Below are 20,542 nucleotides of genomic sequence, written 5' to 3'. Positions count from 1 at the left end.
ACTTGTGTGGTCATTATATTAGATTCTGTAAAAAGTCATTTTGATATCGTTACCACAACTGGCATTGATCTTGAAGTACTCTATCCGTTGAACTCACAAACATTAATTATTTGTATTATAAGGTCATTACTATTTTGCACATAACTACTATGCCTTACTATTTGGCCCTTTGTATAAAATATAAAAAAAATACTGCAATGACAGCAATGTTTGTTTTCGTAAGATAAAAAACAAACTGCCCAATCAATATCAGTTGTATCGTTTGCTAAAGATGACAGATTTGTTATGAAAGCTGGTTTAAAATTGCTACAGTATAAAATTTCTATTAAAAAAATAATATGATGGACTGTTAAAAAAAATGTACACGTCTATGAATATAAAATTAACTGGCATGTTAACTAGGACAAAAGTTTAGCCTTGGCTGTCTGACCAGAAACTATGGTTGAATATAGAATGGTACATGCTTTTGCAAGGGAAAGGCATGCCATTTTATAACTTTTAAAACACAATATGTACCTGTTCAACAAGTAAGCCTTGCCAGTGCATTGGCTTTAAAGCATTTTACAATTGACAGAAAATATATATATAAAAAATAAATTTCTTTGCCCACTGCTTCACATTTAATGGCAACTTGTTTCATAATAACACAATCTTACAATAATCATAACAAATGTCAGTTTTTATTAACGTTGAACATAACATTTGTACAATTCATTTCATTGTAAGTCTATCACAAATGGCCACAAAAATCACGATCATATTATGAAAATACTAATTGTATTTACCGGTATTCATATTAAAAGACCCTGATTACTTTTGCAAAAAATAATAATAAATAAAAAACCTAAATACCTTGTAGTATAGGAGTACAGTATTCATAAGTGTATAACCATCACTGAATACAATACTCCTCTTATTACTCTCCAGCTTGCCTCCTACTCTATGGCCAATTGCTCATCTAACAGGACAGAGATCAGCTGATAACAAAAAAATATGGAGTAAAACATGATAAACATGGTCAAAATTTGAAGAATAATAACATTTTGACATAGAGGTAGTATTACTTTATTTCAAAAGTCAATACTGTGTATTCACATATTCTCTATGCCCCGTTTGGGGAAAGAGGGTTGCAGGCATTTATGAAATTACAACTCAACTTTTGTCCAATTAAAAGATTGGTTTATGCAAGATTCTTAAAGAGATAGGTATATTCTACACCTAGTGTGACACTGACACAAGTATCTCACATCAGAAAGATTATTTAAACTTACTACAAACAAAGATCAAATCTTTCTTTACATTACCTGAGTGGCATTCTCCACAAAGCGATTGAACTGTAATGAGTTTGTCTCTCTTTCTAGTGGTACTTCATCACTCTCTCCTTTGACATTGCTTCCTGCCAAAGATTTAAAAAAAATCATATCATATCGACAATAATATAATATATATAAACAATAAACTGAAATGAGAGAACCTGGGGAAATATACAATAGACGTTTCATCAAGCACACTCATTCACAGGAGATATGTAACAGCTTGTGAAATGAAAATTCAATTCATCAATTGATTCTATAACCTTACAAACAATCAAATTGATTGGGTAAAGAAAATTGTAATCCTTGCAAAAGAGGATACAAACTGCTTAACACTTTCTAAAGCCAAATTTTCAATTAATTTATTGTTTGATATCACCCATAACACAAAAAATCAATAACAAATTTTGAAGAAGAAAAAAACGAAACAAACAAATAAGTTTCCACTGTTTTATGCAGATATATGTAGAACTAAAAATATATAACAAATGTAATGTACAGAGAATAACACAGAATCTGTAGAACTGGCAAGCTTTCACTAAATAGCATTGCATGTAAATAAAAACCTACATACTTGTAACCCCAAAATGATGTTGATAAAGGTATCTTCATGAAAACTAATTTACTAAGCCTAATGCCCCCGCCCTCCCTCTCTCCTCCTCTTAGCTTGAAAATAATTATAATTTGAATTTACCTCCTGTAGCAGCACTACCTTCTTGTGGATGTTGGGTCCATCTATCATTCTTATCAATCTCTTCAGTCTGTATATCACGATCTAAGTTATCATCATTGCACTGTACAAAAGCCTGAATAGAATGAGATTCAATGAACATCAATCCCTTGACCTTTGACCTCATACCTTTACAATAAATGCAAGGTTGCCACATCAACCAACTGCATCCCATTTAGCATTATACAATAAACCCACATCCATCATCCAAAAGAGATGCAAACTCTAATACATTCAAAAGCAATATTGAGGATGGAAAGTAATAATGGCACAGTTGGTAGAGTATCCATCTCACAACAAAGAGTTTCAAGCCCCGGCAATGTCAGACCAAATCAACATTAAAAGATGGGAGTTTCTGCTACCCTTGTTTGGCATTCAACGATTTGAGGGATAGAGCAATGTCAATCTGGCACTGCACGGTGGCTGCCTGGCCCAAGATGAACAAAATTAACGTCAGAGTATTTCTATATCAGATTCTATTTCAAACAATATAATATGGATGGATTCAATTTAAATTAAATCAAAATTCAATTTTCATATACCTGTTAACTAAATATCAGTTTGGTGCAAGCTACAATTAGAGTCAAAAGTTCAGCTACACCAAAGTAATTCCATACATATCAATTTGACAAAACTGTAAAATCTCCAATATCATAAAAAATATTTATCCAACTATGAGAAACTTGGTATCAATCAAAACTTAATAATAACAATAATAGCTGGACTTGAATAGCATTTTTTGGCCAAGGATACAAAGAGCTTGATATTATTACCTCGGCCTTAGCTGAGCTGCCTATATTCATGCAATCAACCATTTGAGTTTTGCCTGATATGTTTCATTTGGAAGTAAATCTCAAGGTTAGTTTTTTAAAAGAAATGTCATATAGAGATATCATGAAATACCTGTTTAGTGTTTGAGCGGCCAAAGCTTGCGATGTAGCGGTCATATTCCCTAACAGGAGGCATATCAAAGATATCAAAACCTGTTGAGTCAAGGTCAATCAAGGTCATGAGTTCTTGACCTCTTTTCTTAGTCCTTTGAGAAACCTGATCACTAATCTCACGCTGCTTGGCTGCTACAAAATTAATAAAGGTACGCCCTGTTCGAGAAGTGGTTGGACGGGTGTTTGCTGCAAAAAAAAATAACAAGAATTAGTATCTGTCACCATTGTTCTCACAATGAAGCATTAATAAACAACCATAAGGTGTTAAACTCCACATTCCAAAATGTAAGACATCATTTTACTGAATGCTATTTTGTAAACAAAGATTACGTCAATTAATTTATTATCATACCTCTAATATTACTTTTCTTGTATTAATAGCTATGACAAAAAATATTTCTAATTATTATCATACCTTCATATCACCATCATCATCTGCCATTTCTATTGCACAGTCAGGATACTGAATGACATCTGCTGATTTTTTTTAAACAAACACTTTGAGAACTACAGTGTAACTATCAACCACATTATTCCAATGCCATTTTGGCAAGGAATGTCTAAAACAAGGAAATAATTGTATGAAATAGCAGCTCATGAAACTTACCACTTGATTGTTGTGATCTTGAGTCACGCTAAAGAAGGAACAATTTCAAATATCATATATAAGATACATAATACATGTAATCCCTTATTTACAAATTCAATAAATTTTTAAATTAGTGAAAAAGCAGAGACATATACCTATAGAAAATATGACCAACTTCAAGTTATTAATTTATATCTATTTCAACCAACAACAATTTACATGTTAATATTTTTTTTATTCATATGCCTCCTGAAACTGCATTTAAATCAATAATAATATTTGAAAACATCACATTACAAGAGGAATTTTGGGAAATCCTTCATTCAAAGTCAGATTTTTTAAAACTATAGCACCCAAGACCTTTGAAAAGATAATACAATTATTGGCATATAAACCTAAAACAGTTATGTCTAAAATTGAAAATGTCCCTCTGTCACGCCATATTCCACATCCATCATGGCTTGCTTCCTTTCATCCATAAACATACAAAGTTAATTGCTCATTTTTAAATCATAAACATAAGATATCAAATTAATCAATATAACAGTATAATTGAACAGAAGATTGATAATAATAGATATAAAATATGAACTTGATTGATGTTTGTATTGTATCCTTATGTATTTTGTTTTATTCTATGACACTGACATAGGACATAAAAATTAATCTGTCTATAACAGTCTATTGATTATGAGCGTTAAATTTAGTTTCGTAACAAGTATAAATTTATCAGTCAGTTATCATATGGGCAAATCAGAGTGGCTACAGTGCACAATGCACTTAGTAATCTCATTGACTTGCATTTTGCTCCCACAGAGAAGTGCAACACCTTGAATATTTTACAAGAAGTTTTGGTTATTGTAAATAATTCATTTTTTAATCAAATTTAATGCAATTTTGAAATTCATGAATGACTTTTGGGTTGACCTACATGCAAATATCAAGTCAATTCATACATAATGGATACTCAGTAAAGGAATTCCAAGAGACCATCAATTACCTGTTCATTACGACAACTTTGTTTATCTAGGGGAGAGGGAAGGGGCAGGTAATAATAGAATATGAAACACTAGAAGTGATTTTATCTTTACATGCAAAAAAAAAAATTATATTAGATAGATCAGAATTTTCACGGTAAAGCCAATTGTATTTAATTTGACTGTAAGTAATACTTACTGATTCTGCACTTCGTCTCAAAGCTTCATTCTCAGCAGCCATTGCTCTCCTTAGGTTATCAATCTCACTTGGCATCTGAGAAATAAGATCATCATTCAAACCAAGCAAATGTCACACCATTCCAATGAATATCAATAAACTCTGTGATTTTGATAAATCAATAATCATTCAAATGTACAGAATCAAGGGAAACAATATCAAACTGTAGTAATTCAGTGTTTGTTCCAAAGTCCTTCCCTGCACCCATATACATTTGTGTTTGGAGGGGGAGGAAGCTGGGGTACAAACACTGATTTACTGCAGTTTAACACTGTTCTTTGTGTAAATTGACTTGGTCTCTTCCTATACAGAATATAAACATAACATATGTTATATTATATTCTGCATCATTAAAATTAGCTTGGCTGCCTAAATCTAGGCCATTCCATATAAACTAATAAACATTTTTTCAAGGTCCAACCCTCATTTTTCTCTGGTCCAGCAATTATTTGAAAGCATCACAAGTTTTCACATTACAAAAAACAGAGACAAATCATTTCAGGAAGGTTCCACATATACACTGTAGGGAGTCAGATCTTCTCATGCCATTGCCCATCTTATGATATGCATCCAGAGATTTCACTCATGAGTTTATGTGAATAAGATTTTGGTGAGCATTTTACCCTAGATCACATTTGCAAAAGATTTCTCGCTACTAATTAACCTGGATGGACCCAGAATCTCCACAAGAGTACACAAAAGAACGGATATCAACAAAAACTTACTACAGAATCTTCATTGTCTTCTTCATCATCATCTTCAAAGTCATCATCATAATCCTGAAAAAAAAATAAAAATATAATCCAGTAGATTCTAAATAATTGAGCTGCAAAGAAAAACCTTGCTAGATGCTAATAAATGGCACATTATGAATTAAATACATGATCAATATGAGTATCATTTTTATCATATTTGTTACTGACACTCTTCTTATACTTTGATTTTCACTTTCACAATAACTATCATTATCGTTATTGTCATCATCATCATCAACATCAACACAATCAACACCAACAATTTTGTTAAAATTTTATTTCAAATCTTTTACAGTTAAATATTATGAGAATGAATAATACTTATCCTTCCAAACTCAATGCAGTGGTTATCATGTCAATATTTGCCATCTACAGGAACATACAATACACATTATAATTTTCAATGAACTTTTCAATAAATCATATGATCAAATATGTATTTAGCACACTTACTTCAAAATCATCTTCATAAGCATAATCCTGGTTTGATTCTTCTTGATTTTGCTCATTGCTTTCTGGTGCATTGTGAATCTCCTCTCCTACATCATCCTAAATACAATAGATTAATAACAATATCATATAAATAAGCATGACTGATATATCATAAAAACATACATGGTGTCTTGCTAACAAAGAAAATAAAAGCTGGTGATATAATAATAATATAGGTTATTTACATTGCGCACATATCCACCTTGTTAGGTGCTCAAGGTGCTCCTATATTACCCGGCTAAGCTAGGCGTTCAAAGCGCACACAGCTTTTTAAGAAATCACTTCCTACCGGTACCCATTTACCTCACCTGGGTTGAGTGCAGCACATTGTGGATCAGTTTCTTGCTGAAGGAAATTACGCCATGGCTGGGATTAGAACCCACAACCCTCTGTTTCAAAGTCCGAAGACTAATCCACTGGGCCACAACGCTCCATGATATCCAGCCGCAATAAATCAAGCATCTATTAAATAATATGATCTTCCAACAAATCAGTTACCTATGTATTCAATTCAATTCCATTCATAGTCAAAAGACATAATTGAAATGAGATATAAAGAAAATGAGAATAGAAAATTAGTAAAACTTACAGAAAGTGAAGTAAATCCATAATAAAATTCATGAGAAAAGTATGAGAGCATGAATAAGAGTATGGTAATACACCAAACAGTGTGGCCTGTACATATGGAGAAGAAGAATGAAAATACAAGTTACCTCATCTTCATGATTATTTTCATGCTGTCTTCTTTCCTTTTTATCTTTCTCCTCCAGTCTCTCATCTCGGCCATTTTATATTCTGATTTCCTTCTATCTTTCTCTTCTCGATGTTCCTTCCGATGTTTATGCTCTCCACTCCTTTCCCTTTTCTTCCTTTCAGCCGAGCCATCTTTGTCTCTATGTTTCCTTTTCTCACGGTCACTATCATGACTTTCCTTTTCTCTTTTCCTCTCTCTGTCTTTATCTCTGTGCCTTTTCTCCTCCCTTCTTCTATCTCGCTCCTCCTAATGGAGAAAAAAATACATGTTGGATCTCTAACATGTTGGTGGGTAGGCAAAAGATCTCAATATGAGAAACAAAAAGGAAAATAAAGGTAAAGGTAAACTTTATTTCTACATCAATTCAATCAAAATCTCTTTCCATTTTATTTAAAAAGAGAAGCACACTCAGAATTTACTCCAAGTTTCTTGCACAGCTTGCATGTTTGCATATTCTCATTAAATAAAAAGTAGTAAATTTTATCCAAATATGATATAGCATGCAAAATGCATTTTTACATATATCCTTCATAAATCTGATATGGGCAATCCTATAAAACTTTATCATAAATGCAAACCTTGAACTGGAGTACTGATCTACAATGCATGTACCCTCATGAAACAAAGTACCAGGAGTCATGAATATTCAAATAATTGAATAAATATTTTGTAATTTACTTTGGAAAATTTCTTAGACTTGAAGTGTACAATGCCCATTTATTCCACCATACATTGTATTTGAACAGTACAAAAAAATAATGAGAACTTCTTCAACACATTGCATCATCAACCTACATCTTTGGTTCTTGATTTATCTCTATCCCTACTGCCGTCTTCATTCCTTTGTTCTCTCCTTTTCTCATCTTTATCTCTGTGTCTCTCCTTTTTTCCAGAGTCTGTCCTTTCTGCCCTCTCTCTGTTATCTAATGAAGAACAATGATTTAATACAAAATCAAATGAAAATGTACTGACAAGAATTTCTTTAAAAATTGATTCAATCTATAATTCCCATATTATTATAGAATAACACAACATGATATTACATATCATGCAATCAAAATTTGAATTTTATTTTTAATTATAACCCCTTCCCCCCCACCCAAAAAAAAAAGATTTGAAAAATAAAATAACATAAATAAGCCCTTTCCTACGTTCAATAAGAGAAATATATAGAAAATGGTCAAAGTATAGTGCAATTAATCAATCTATACAGGGGAAAACTTTGGACAAAATTTGAAAAAGATATCCACATACTGTATATCTCCCTTAACAATTTTGTTCCCAATCATATAATTACCTCCCCACTATTACCCACGTATTGCCTCATATAATCAAACAAAAAGGTCGGTTAAGGGAAATACAGTCATACAGATATGGCATTCCAAGGTAACATAGTGACATTCAGAATCAAGTTTTTATCATTCAAACAAAGATATCACCCATACATGTATTTAAATATTTGCAAAGAATTGGTACCTGACAGTAGTTGCTGAAACCCACTTTTCAAAATAATAACAACATTTGTTATTTTGATCCACTGAATTAATGAGATATGAATATTCATAAACATGGTTTACAGAGTGACATAAAATGGACATACATATTTAAGGAGAAAACATATTGCTCAAATTCGTGACCTTTAAAATGGCTATCACAATGTTGAGTTATTGATTGGATTCTATGTTGTTCTAGCTTTAATACACTGCATTACATTTTAATAATGGTGCATTTTTTCATTAATTACATCTTAAAAAATAAACCCATACCAGGTTAGAGTGACGGCTACGGAGTGACATCTAAAATATTCACACACAGGCAACGTGAAATGAACTCATATTTCAAAATTTTCTTTTGATATGATGTAAAATGATGACCTTCAGATTATCCAAAAGAAAATTTTACAAAACAAGCAATAGTTTTCTGTTAAATTGAAATTAAGTAAAAAACAACAACAATATATGTAGTCACATGTACACGAATCTATAGAATTTTTGTATGGTTTGGATTCTCCTGTAAGGAGATGCGTTACAAGAAAAAAAATTGTGGCTAATTATGTTCCCCTTTTGTATTTATGAAATCCCATTTGAGTTGTGAGATTTTGATCCAGATTCGAAATACATGTAGAGCCAAAATCATTTTTTGGAAAATGTCCACTTCTGCTTGGAATTGCCCATATACATAACTTTTACCAGCTGGCACATAAAAGCCTGTCTATGGATGACAACATCTCTAACTTGAATTCAGACTTTGGCATGAATACTGCCATCCCTTCTTTATGAATCCTATGAGAGTTTCTGATATGTTCTTTGTTGGTAATACAATTTTATATTGCCAAGAGGAGCTTTGTTCTTTAATATCTGGTCAGACTTATTTTGTGATATCAATAATGTGCTCTTTGTTTGTTCTTTTATATCTGGTCAGACTTAATTTGTGATATCAATAATATATATGCTCTTTGTAAACAAATTTTCGGCATAACTCCTATGAATTAAGATCGCATGCTCGATCTTTAATGAAAACCATAAGTCAGAAAAAATTGGAACCAGTGGGATTCGAACCTGCCATCTACTGCTTTCCGGGCAGCGACTTAACCACCAGGCTATTCTGGTTCACGGCTAAATCATGATAAACTGGAATTCAAATACCCTGATCCTCTTCTTTCTGACTCATTAATATGCATAATATGCAAATGCAGTCCGCCGTGGACAATATATAGTAAATAAAGAGGCTTTAATAGGAGGAAATTATAATTTGTAAACAAATTTTTTTGGCATTACTCCTATGTATTAAGATCGCATGCTCGATCTTTAATGAAAATCATAAGTCAGAAAAAATTGGAACCAGTGGGATTCGAACCTGCCATCTACTGCTTTCCGGACAGCGACTTAACCACCAGGCTTTTCTGGTTCACAGCTAAATCATGATAAACTGGAATTCAAATACCCTCGATCCTCTTCTTTCTGACTCATTAATATGCATAATATGCAAATGCAGTCTGCCGTGGACAATATATAGTAAATAAAGAGGCTTTAATGAAATTATAATTTGTAAACAAATGCTCCTTTGTGTAATTTACATAACCTACATATCCTCTATTAAGTGGATCTCAAAATTATCACTTCCTGTCAAATCCCCCCCAAAAAAAAAAAAAAAGAACAGGAGCACCTCTGGCAGTCTCACCTTCATTAAACAATTCAGCAGTGCTGACTTTAAAAACTACAATAAAATAATCATTGACAAAAAAAAACACCATTCATATAATGATTCAATACTATGTTCATGACATTTGACCTTGATTTTGCGACCTAAGACTTGTCAATGATACTTGATTATCCCTATGTCCACAATTCACAAACTATATCCATTAACTTTGAAAGTTATGACAGCAATTTAATAATTACCTCAAACATGGCCAAAGTTCATTGACCTTAATGAACTTTGACCTTGGTCATGTGACTACAGGATGTTCAGTGATACTTGATTACTCTTATGTCCAAGTTATATGAATCAGATCCTTAAAGGAAACCAAAACCCAAGATGAGAAGCAGTCTTATTGGAAAGAGTAAAATAAGAGGAACAATTTAAAACAAGTTTCATCAAAATCAGTTGTGAATTAGGCAAGGTATGGACATTTAAAAAGTGCTTTCTATGGGGATCCTCAAATTGGCAAACACGTTTCAAAATGGCTGATTTTGTGGACAACCCTTTATTTGTTCTGTACACAATTTTTCAGATTTTTCCCTATTATCGTTAAAATTGCATATAGCCTCATTCTCGAGCATATGTCATGGGAAAATATAATTTGCACCACATATGTCAAGTTCGGGAGGAGATGATGTGAAATATGTAAAATACAGGGGGAAATCTGACAATTTGTGTACAAAACAAATGGAGGGTTGTCCACAAAATCAGCCATTTTCAAGCATGTTTGCCAATTTGAGGATCCCCAGAGAAAGTACAACAAGACTTTTTTTAAACATCCATACCTTGAGTATTTCATAACCGATTTTGATTATACTTGTTTTAAATTGTTCATTTTGTTTTACTCATTCCAATAAGCTTCTCTTCTTGAGTCTTGGTTTCCTTCAAACTTTCAAAGTTATGATGGTAATTCACAAATACCCTCAAAGTTCATTGACCTTAAATGACCTTTGACCTTGATCGTGTGACCTGAAACTCACATGGGATGTTCAGTGATACTTGTTTACTCTTATGTCCAAGTTTTATGAATCAGATCCATAAACATTCAAAGTTATCATGGTAATTCAACAAATACCCCCAACTTGGCTAAAATTCATTGACCCTAAATGACCTATGACCTTGGTCTTGTGACTTGAAACTCAAGAAGGATCTTCAGTAATATTGATTATCAGGCTTCATGAACTAGGCCCATATACTTTTAGTTATGAACTTAATCTTAGGTTAAGATTTTGATATTGACTCCCCCAACATGGTCTCGGTTCATTAACCCTGAATTACCTTTGACCTTGGTCATGTGACCCGAAACTCAGGCAGGATATTCAGTAATACATGTATTTATTAACCTTATGTCTCAGTTTCATGAACTACATGTTGGTCCATATACTTTCTAAGTTATGCTGTCATTTAAAAAACTTAACCTCCGATTAAGATTTGATGTTGACGCCGCCGCTGCCACAGTCGGAAAAGTGGCGCCTACAGTCTCTCTGCTATGCAGGTGAGACAAAAAAATGCAACTCACAGAGTAATAATCTGCAAACAAAGTCATGTATGCTTTTTCTGTGAATATAAGAACTCAAGATTTATTATCACAAGTAGTAAAGTACTTTTCTTACCATGTGATCTTTCCTTTTTTTCTCTATCTCTGTCCTTTTCCTTCTCTCTGTGTTTGCTTCTGTCCTTTTCCTTTCTGTCTTTATCTCTTGATGAATCCCTTTCACGATCTTTCCTTCTTTCTCTGTTCTTCTCTTTTGAGGAATCCCTTCCATGGTCTTTTCTTCTTTCTTTGTCCTTCTCTTTTAAAGATTCCCTTTCACGATCTTTTCTTCTTTCTCTGTCCTTCTCCTTTGAAGATTCATTTTCACGATCCTTTCTCCTTTCTTTTTCCTTTTCTCTGTGTTTGTCACGATCTCTGTCTCTTTCCTTATCTCTTTCCTTATCTCTATGCCTGTCTCTATCCTTGTCCCTTGTACGGTCATGTTCTTTATCTCGATGTCTTTCCTTATCCTTGTCTCTGTGTCTATCTTTATCTTTCTCTCTATCACGTTCTTTATCTCTCTCCCTATGTCTGTCTTTGTCTTTATCACTTGTCTTTTCTCTTTCTTTATCACGGTCTCTATCCCTGTGTTTGCTTTTCCCAGATGACCGTGCTTCCTATTAGAAACAAAAAACAAATCAAATAAAAACAAATTAATATGAAAAATAGCAATTTATCATTAAATCCAATTAAACTCAATACTGAGTCAAGTATGTAATATTGCTGCAAAGTATGGAGATTTTTATATAATTTCATGTACAAATGTAGTAATCAAATCATTACACCTGTATTGTTAGCTCATAGAGTATCCACATTAGGAGTCATTATCATAAATATCATTAGGGTGGAGTCAAAACGGGGTATTCTTTGTGTAGGTGCATGTGTGTGTGTGTTTTAACCAGTGACTGCCAGTGAGACCAGTAGACTGATGAAATAAGAAAACAAGTGGAATGCCTCTGGCAGTCTCACCTGCATCACGCGATTCAATATAGCAGCAGTGCTGACTTTGACGACGACTATAACTCGCACAAGATGGTCAGTGATACTTGGTTACTCTTCTTTCCATGTTTTATGAACTAGACCAATACACTTACAGAGATACATGTATGATGGTAATTCAACAAATACCCCCAACATGGCAAAAGTTCATTGACCTTACATGACCTTTTACCTTGATCATGTGACCTGAAACTCGTACAGGATGTTCAGTGATATCTGATCACTCTTACATTTATGTCCAAGTCTCATGAGTCAGATCCATAAACTTATAAAGTTATGATGGTAATTCAACAGATACCCTCATTATGGCAAAAGATCATTGACCTTTGAACTTGGTCATGTGACCTGAAATGCGCACAGGATATTCAGGGATACTTGATTACTCTTATGTCCAAGTTTTTTTTAACTAGACCAATATACTTTCAAAGTTGCAGTAATTCAACAAATACCCCCAATTTGGCCAAAGTTCATTGACCCTAAATGACCTTTGACCTTAATCATGTGACCTGAAACTTGCACAGGATGTTCAGTGATACTTGATTACTATCATGTCCAAGTTTCATGAATAAGATCCATAAACTTTCAAAGTTATGATGGTAATTCAACAGATACCCCCAATTCAGCCAAAGTTCATTGACCCTTGATTAACCTTGTGTCCAAGTTTCATAAACTAGGTCCATATATTTTCTAAGTTATGATGACATTTCAAAAACTTAAACTTAGGTTAAGATATTGATGTTGATTTCCCCAACATGGTCCAAGTTCATTGACCTTAAATGACCTTTGACCTTGGTCATGTGACATGAAACTCAAGCAGGATGTTCAGTAATACATGATTAACCTTATGGCCAAGTTTCATGAACTAGGTCCATATGCTTTCTAAGTTACACTGTATGCTGTCATTTCAAAAACTTAATCTTCGGTTAAGATTTGGTGTTGACGCCCCCGTCGTCGGAAAAGCGGCGCCTATAGTCTCACTCTGCTATGCAGGTGAGACAAAAATGTAAGAAATTCAGTGTCAGAAAGACTGTGATTATCAACCACGTTAAGACCTACATATCATCTAGATCTACAGTATTTTGAAGCCTTAAATGTGATATTATAAAAATCATAGTAAGCATGATTAATAATACAAATGCATCTGACCTTTTAGCAAGAATGAAAACAACCAGAAGACACAATATGATGATGCTCCTATCATACAAAAAATTATCTCAATCAATCCCTAAGTCAATCTAAGTAAAACCAACAAAGCATTACTTAGGTTCTACATTTTTAATGAACATAGGGGCCTATGTCTATGTATTGTGTTATAAGAATCGCCCGGATACATGCAAAATGTGGACAAGGGGCACTGTGCAGACTTGGGGGACCTTACCATACATGTACATGTACTTGGAACTTACATGTACCAGTACCAGTAGATCAAGCAGTGCTTATTATTTTCTAATTATTTTAGGCCTAGATCTAATGTAAATATATATTTGTAATCTGTCTTTTGATATGAGTACCTTGATAGATTCAGTCAATTCCTTCGCTCCCCATGTGTCTTCTTTGCTCTGTAATTAAAAAAAATGTGAAGTACAAATAACATTAATAGAAAGCTTGTCATTGCAGATTAATCAAGTTGAAGGTAACATGGCGGGAACCAAGTGAGCAGATTATGTTTTACTAGGGCTCCGACTTATTGGTTTTCTAATTCATCTTTCCACTTGAAATCTTATTCAAATTTAATCAAAAACCATATAAAATCAATATTTATGATCATAGAGTGAAGTTTTCTACATTATCTAGCATTAAATTTGAGGATTATTTATCCTGATTGTTGACTACTGCAACTGGATATTTGAGTGTCAATATCTACAGTGTACAGCATCATAGACAACATGTACATCACGTGTACAGCATACTAGTAGCGGGAAGATGCCATCTGCCTATCCTCACTCTTCCTTCACCTAATATAACATCATAAACATCTAGTAAGACTAGTTACAACTTTACTTATTTGCAAAGATTGCTAAATGACTTTTGACTGTCCTGAAATGGTGATCTTGGGACTTAAACTCAGGAGTTGTTATTCTGGTTACAAAGTCATACTAGTTGTCGTCCTACTTCAAGTGTTTAATTTTTTTATTAGAATATCAAGTAAGACTATTCATTACTTTGACTTTGAATTGCTGTTGATGGATGAATACTGAACAAATTACGCAAAATATGCCAAATATTGATTTAAAAAAAAAAATTTTAGCACTCTGGTGAACACAAAAATTATCCCCACATTACTCATGAAAAATAGATTGCAACTGTGAAAATTAGTATTTTTTGTTACAAAAGTGGCATTTTAATGAATTTCTAAAATGTGTGTTGTAGCCTACACTGCATCTACATTTAGATTCCCCATAGGCAGGGAGGTAACAGTGAACAAGTGGCCAAAAATCAATATTGTGATCTCTGACCTGTCCCCTGGCCCTGCCCTGTTCTAATATGATTCCACTTCTCCCAAAATTTCATGAATTTCAGGAATTTTATACTTTTTCCTGGAAAGGTTTGAACTTTGATGAACAAAAATCCAAGAAATTCTAGGAAATGCAAAGCAAAAAGGCAGCCAAAAATTACAGTTAAACAACAATTAAACATATCAACTTTCAATATTCATGTTATACTTATAGAATTGTTTGCCTCAAACGTAGTTCAAAATTTTCTGCTCACATTCTAACTTCTGCACGCCACTCGCACTTAGCCTGGGGCGTTTTGGGGACTGAAAGTCAGATACTGTACGTATGGTCACTCCCCACAAACGCCTGGATTTGCTTTACATGCCTTTCCGTAGCGGACAGGATTACCCATGTTGAACCTAGACCTAAATCACCAATTTTAGTTTTAGTTTTTCGCCTAAAGTTATGTACATGGGCAAGTTTTATGTTTACTCCCATTTTAAGAATTCTTTAGTACTTTTCATTTGCTAATAATGATAAAAATTGAAAGAAGTTAAGAGCAAGAGCATTCACTTACCAGTGTTGTAGTCAAGGCTCAAACCTCCAAGGCCAAGGCTTTCATACCCAAGGCCAAGGCTTCAATACCCAAGGCTGAGGCCAAGGCATGGAAACCCAAGGCCAAGGCCAAGGCCTGAAAACCTCAAGGCCAAGGCCAAGGCATTTCAATTGTTCAATATATGGAACAATTAGACAACAATGCTTAGGCGGCAGACATGACACACAGGACCAAATGTAGGTGTGAGCGAGCGAATTGAGCGGGCAAATTTTTTTACCCTTGTACATTTAAAACGAAAATAATTTCATGATAGATCATGTAGATTTAGACATAAAATTAAAATAAATATATAGTTACCTTTGTACATTTAATTATTTTTCTAGGCGATTCACATTGCAATAATTATTACAAGGTGATCTGATCCTGGCATGCCCATTCTCAACATATGTCTTTCTCCTCTCCCTGGGACAGGGGAGGCAGAATGTATTTTTTGGGGGGGAGGGGGAGGGGGGTCAAAGCCAAAAATGCACTTACAGTATAAGTCAAAATGAGAATTTTGGTGCAAACAGATATTTTCAAAATGAGATTATTAACTGTGTGAAGAAGTTGTGTGTTTTGTGGAAATTAAGTTCAGCAAAGCTTTTTTAAGTGATTTCTAATTGATAAGACAGATATTTTGATTTAGGCTTTAATTTTCCGCTATAGAAAGCATAGCGAGCAAGCGGTTTAAAAAAAAAAAAAATCAATTTTGAAGTTGTAAAACTCAATCTTTGGTCAATTATGGTGCTAATCACTGTTAAAAGGGCATCCTTGTGAGATGTTGTAATGAGATGTAATAAGAAAAAAATTTAAATATTCCGAGCTGTTTTTGTAATCATGAAAAAGGTGTGCATCTTAACTTAACTTGAGCGCAGCAAAAACACAAGCTGAAATTTTTACTGACCATGAAAAGGAAGCTGTTCTGAACTGCACTTAGTGACTCATAAATAGGATACATAACTCACCAATCAAATAATGCGAGCGCAAAGCACGAGCTCAAAAATTTGTGATATTCCGACCTGAAAACTGGACATTCTAAGCATTTTTTTGTGTAAATGGAATGCGAACCTTACTTAACAATAATTTATGCGAGCACAATCCAAAATTTGTTGATTTTGGAACCTAAAATTTTGCTCTGTATGCCATGCTTGGCCCCTCAAAATTTTTGGCTCATCATGCCATTGATGCCATAGCCCATTTGGAAATAACAAAATTGAAGTTTGTGTTCAAGTTTACTGAATCTTTTCAGAATATCATTAAGACTTAAACCATTCTTGTTGGTCAAAGAAAAGAAAACAAGGAAAACCCTAATGGAATAGAAATCAACCTTGTTATCATTCTTTAGAATAAGCTATTTTTAAAGTATGAAAATTATTGTCAAAATTGCAGTCAGAATTATTCCTGTCATAAAATCACTATAATCAGTGGCGTACCGTGGGTCACGGCATTGGGGGCACCAGCAAAAATTTTGAGTCACCTAGTGAGCGCGCAAAGCGCGCCCAGTTGCCAGGTATACTGACCTTAATAGAGATGTTTTAAGGACAGTGCCAATAAACGGATATGTATCTCACTCGTCAAATAATGCGAGCGCGAAGCGTGAGCTTAAAATTTTTGATATTCAGACCTAAAAAGGGACATTACAATCAATCTTTTGTAATCATGACACGTATCCTGTCTTGCTAAATAATGCGAGCGCGAAGCGCGAGCTGAAAATTTAGGAAATTCAGACCTGAAGAGGGGCATTTTAAGGCTTGTTTGTAGGAATTCATGAAGACCATATGTACATGTAGTTCACTAACCAAATGATGCGAGCGCGAAGGGTGAGCTGAAAATTTTTGATATTCAGATCAGAAAACAGAAAAAAGGGATATTTTAAGGACTCTTCTAGGAATTGATGGAGAGCAGACATATTTCACCAATCCACTACTGCGCACCTAAGCACGGACAGGAAATGTTTTATATTAAGACCTTAAAAAAGTATTCATGAAAAAGAAGCATACTATTGTACATGTAAAACAATAACTTGAAGTGCGAGGAAATATATTTGGTAGTTTGGTGTATATTGACTTGAAAACGGGAGGTTTTACATTGTAGTATAACAGGATTATATATCTTGGTAAACAGACAATGCGAGCACAAGGAACAATGAAGACATATGTCCTGAGCAAATTATTTTTCATAAAGTTATGACAAAAATGTTTACATAATTATAACATAATGATGTCTTCTTTCCACCACGTTTCTCTTCCTTTCTCCCTCTTTTTTCCTTTCCCCCTTTTTTTAGTCAGCCGATTGAGGGGGCACGTGCCCCCCATGCCCCTGTAGTTACGCCACTGACTATCCTAATGACTATCCTAATCATAATTATTATCATTATTATTGATATTGTCATTATCCTTATTAGTCATGATTACAACATATTACCAATAAATAATATTAATTTTCATCATTTCTCTTTGTTACATAATTATGTGATGATAATTGCAAATTGATGGCACTGCTTAGTACACTTACTGCTGCTGCTGCTGACTGGTAGTATTTAGTGTCATTAGATATACAGAACAATTGAAACATTTATAATTACTTATAATATAAAACAAATGAAAGTACAAAATACAATGCCTTGAAAAGCCTTGAAAATGCATTGAAAATGCCTTGAAATTTCAAGGCTCAAAATCCTCAAGGCCAAGGCTTTGAAAAAATAGGCCTTAAGGCGCCTTAAGGCCAAGGCCGAGCATCAAAGCACTGCAACACTGTCACTTACCCCGTCTGTTTAGTCCTCCAATTTGATTTCTTTTGTTATTGATACCTAGATACACACACGGTAACATGCGTGCAGAGCTGCAACTTAGATTTAAAAAATATTTGCATTTGTCAATAAAAATCACGGTTCGTAAAATATTTGTTTCAGTTGATAAATATCATAAAGTAATTTATATGATATTTATCGATTAAAACAAATATTTTATCATTATTAGCGAATGAAAAGTACTAAAGAATTCTTAAAGGCAGTGTATACAGCCACACGCGTGTGTCTTTACCATCCAGCCACACGCGTGTGGTTATATCCAGAACACCTATCTGTGGATACCGCCACACGCCGCCAGTAATAACAGTAAAACACGTAGTATGTAGGTCTGACCGTCTATATCACGATCAAAATAACCTCATTTCTTCATTAAATTCTTACATTCTAAACCCCTTTGATATCCTTAGATCGTTTCAATTTCATTCTCACCGTCTTCTCTCCTTGCTTTTCTTGTCTTGTTACAAACGGTCGTCTGTTTAACAGCAAATTCTCTTTTTCTACTTGTGTCGATTCTGGCTTCCTTCGCGGTGGCAGACCCATACAGCGTTAGCGCAGCGCAGTAGTAGACATACACAGTTCATAATTCGTACCAAACGTAAACCCAAACTGTGTATGTCTACTACTGCGCTAACGCTGTAGCTGTATGGGTCTGCCACCGCGAAGGAAGCCAGAATCGACACAAGTAGAAAAAGAGAATTGCTGTTAAACAGACGACCGTTTGTAACAAGACAAGAAAAGCAAGGAGAGAAGACGGTGAGAATGAAATTGAAACGATCTAAGGATATCAAAGGGGTTTAGAATGTAAGAATTTAATGAAGAAATGAGGTTATTTTGATCGTGATATAGACGGTCAGACCTACATACGTGTTTTACTGTTATTACTGGCGGCGTGTGGCGGTATCCACAGATAGGTGTTCTGGATATAACCACACGTGTGTGGCTGGATGGTAAAGACACACGCGTGTGGCTGTATACACTGCCATTCTTAAAATGGGAGTAAACATAAAACTTGCCCATGTACATAACTTTGTGTGAAAAACTAAAACTAGTAAAATTGGTGATTTAGGTCTAGGTTCAACACGGGTAATCCTGTCCGCTACGGAAAGGCATGTAAAGCAAATCCAGGCATTTGTGGGGAGTGACCATACGTACAGTATCTGACTTTCTGTCCCCAAAACGCCCCAGGCTACTCGCACTGTCAGTGCATGAAAAAAATTAAATTCCTTCATTTTGGTCACTTGTCTTTGACCAAGTTTAGGCTCATTTTAATATTGCCCAATTGTTGTCAAAAATCAAGCTTGAAAATTCTAGGAAATATCTATGACTTTCATTTTTCGAGAAATTTAGGATTCGTTTTAGGAAATTTGTTTTGGATCTGTGGAAACACTGCCCTGTCACAAATGTTAATATATGGGACTGTAGCAGTGAGGGAATGAACAGCGGCGCGATACCGTATGCAGTCATTCCGAATTCCGACGTGACGTGAAGTGATGATGCTTACACACCTTCCCTGGCATCCTGTACAATTCCAAAACACTAACAGCTACAAATTTATCTCCATCAATCCTCTTGTAAAACTTGGTAACATCTGCTTCGAAAACTCACACGCTTCCATTTACCTGAGCACACTCGGGTAAAAATTTTGCTTACTAAATCACTGTGAAAATATGTAGAATTTGTATACATTGGAAACACGTCCTCGTTCAAAAAAAGTCAATATTCCTACATAAATTATTTTTTCACGATATAGTGTTTTTAGAATTATTCTAATTAAAATTATTTTAAATCAAATAATTTTAATCGAACAAAAAATATATTTTGATGAATGATATTTGCAATCATGAACTTTAATTTGACACGAAATTCTTAAATTTTAGCGCAATCTCTTCGCCAGGAATAGAGATATAATCAGCAAAGAAACTACATCTCAGTAACTCACAGAAATTCGCCAATAACTATTCAATTCAATTTTCAATTCAATTCAATTCATTTATTTTCTCTATCAATCTTTTTACATTGTTAAATATACATATTTACAAAATATGACATTTAAATCATTTTTATAACACAATAATACTATGAAATCGAAAGAGAAGGAGACCAACTAAAAAGCAGAGCTTGTAGGGTGAAGGCCCCCTTTCATAAGTACATTATATTAATAAAAAATAAGATAAAAT

At 34.0% G+C, this 20,542-nt stretch overlaps 1 protein-coding gene across 1 annotated transcript in view; it reads right to left on the bottom strand.

Moving 5' to 3' along the window:
* The window catches only part of LOC121411976 (cytoplasmic dynein 2 intermediate chain 1-like), a 44,294-nt gene extending 24,215 nt beyond the window's left edge, over positions 1-20,079 (bottom strand). Inside the window, exons 1-12 of the mRNA XM_041604888.1 lie at positions 19,871-20,079; positions 14,038-14,085; positions 11,607-12,144; positions 7,588-7,715; positions 6,752-7,038; positions 5,004-5,094; positions 4,753-4,827; positions 3,595-3,622; positions 2,947-3,173; positions 2,008-2,119; positions 1,305-1,396; positions 940-977 (exon numbers count right to left, since the gene is read on the bottom strand). Coding sequence (XP_041460822.1) covers positions 940-977; positions 1,305-1,396; positions 2,008-2,119; positions 2,947-3,173; positions 3,595-3,622; positions 4,753-4,827; positions 5,004-5,094; positions 6,752-7,038; positions 7,588-7,715; positions 11,607-12,144; positions 14,038-14,085; positions 19,871-19,882 — 1,676 coding nt within the window. The 5' untranslated portion in view covers positions 19,883-20,079. The remainder of the gene's footprint in view (positions 1-939; positions 978-1,304; positions 1,397-2,007; positions 2,120-2,946; positions 3,174-3,594; positions 3,623-4,752; positions 4,828-5,003; positions 5,095-6,751; positions 7,039-7,587; positions 7,716-11,606; positions 12,145-14,037; positions 14,086-19,870) is intronic.
* Between the last annotated feature and the right edge of the window lie 463 nt (positions 20,080-20,542).

The sequence above is a fragment of the Lytechinus variegatus genome, chromosome 3 (genome assembly GCF_018143015.1).
Source record: "Lytechinus variegatus isolate NC3 chromosome 3, Lvar_3.0, whole genome shotgun sequence".
NCBI classification, from domain to species: Eukaryota; Metazoa; Echinodermata; class Echinoidea; order Temnopleuroida; family Toxopneustidae; genus Lytechinus; species Lytechinus variegatus.
The sequence above is the reverse complement of the archived record's forward strand: the minus strand, read 5'-3'. Positions and strand labels throughout refer to the sequence as shown.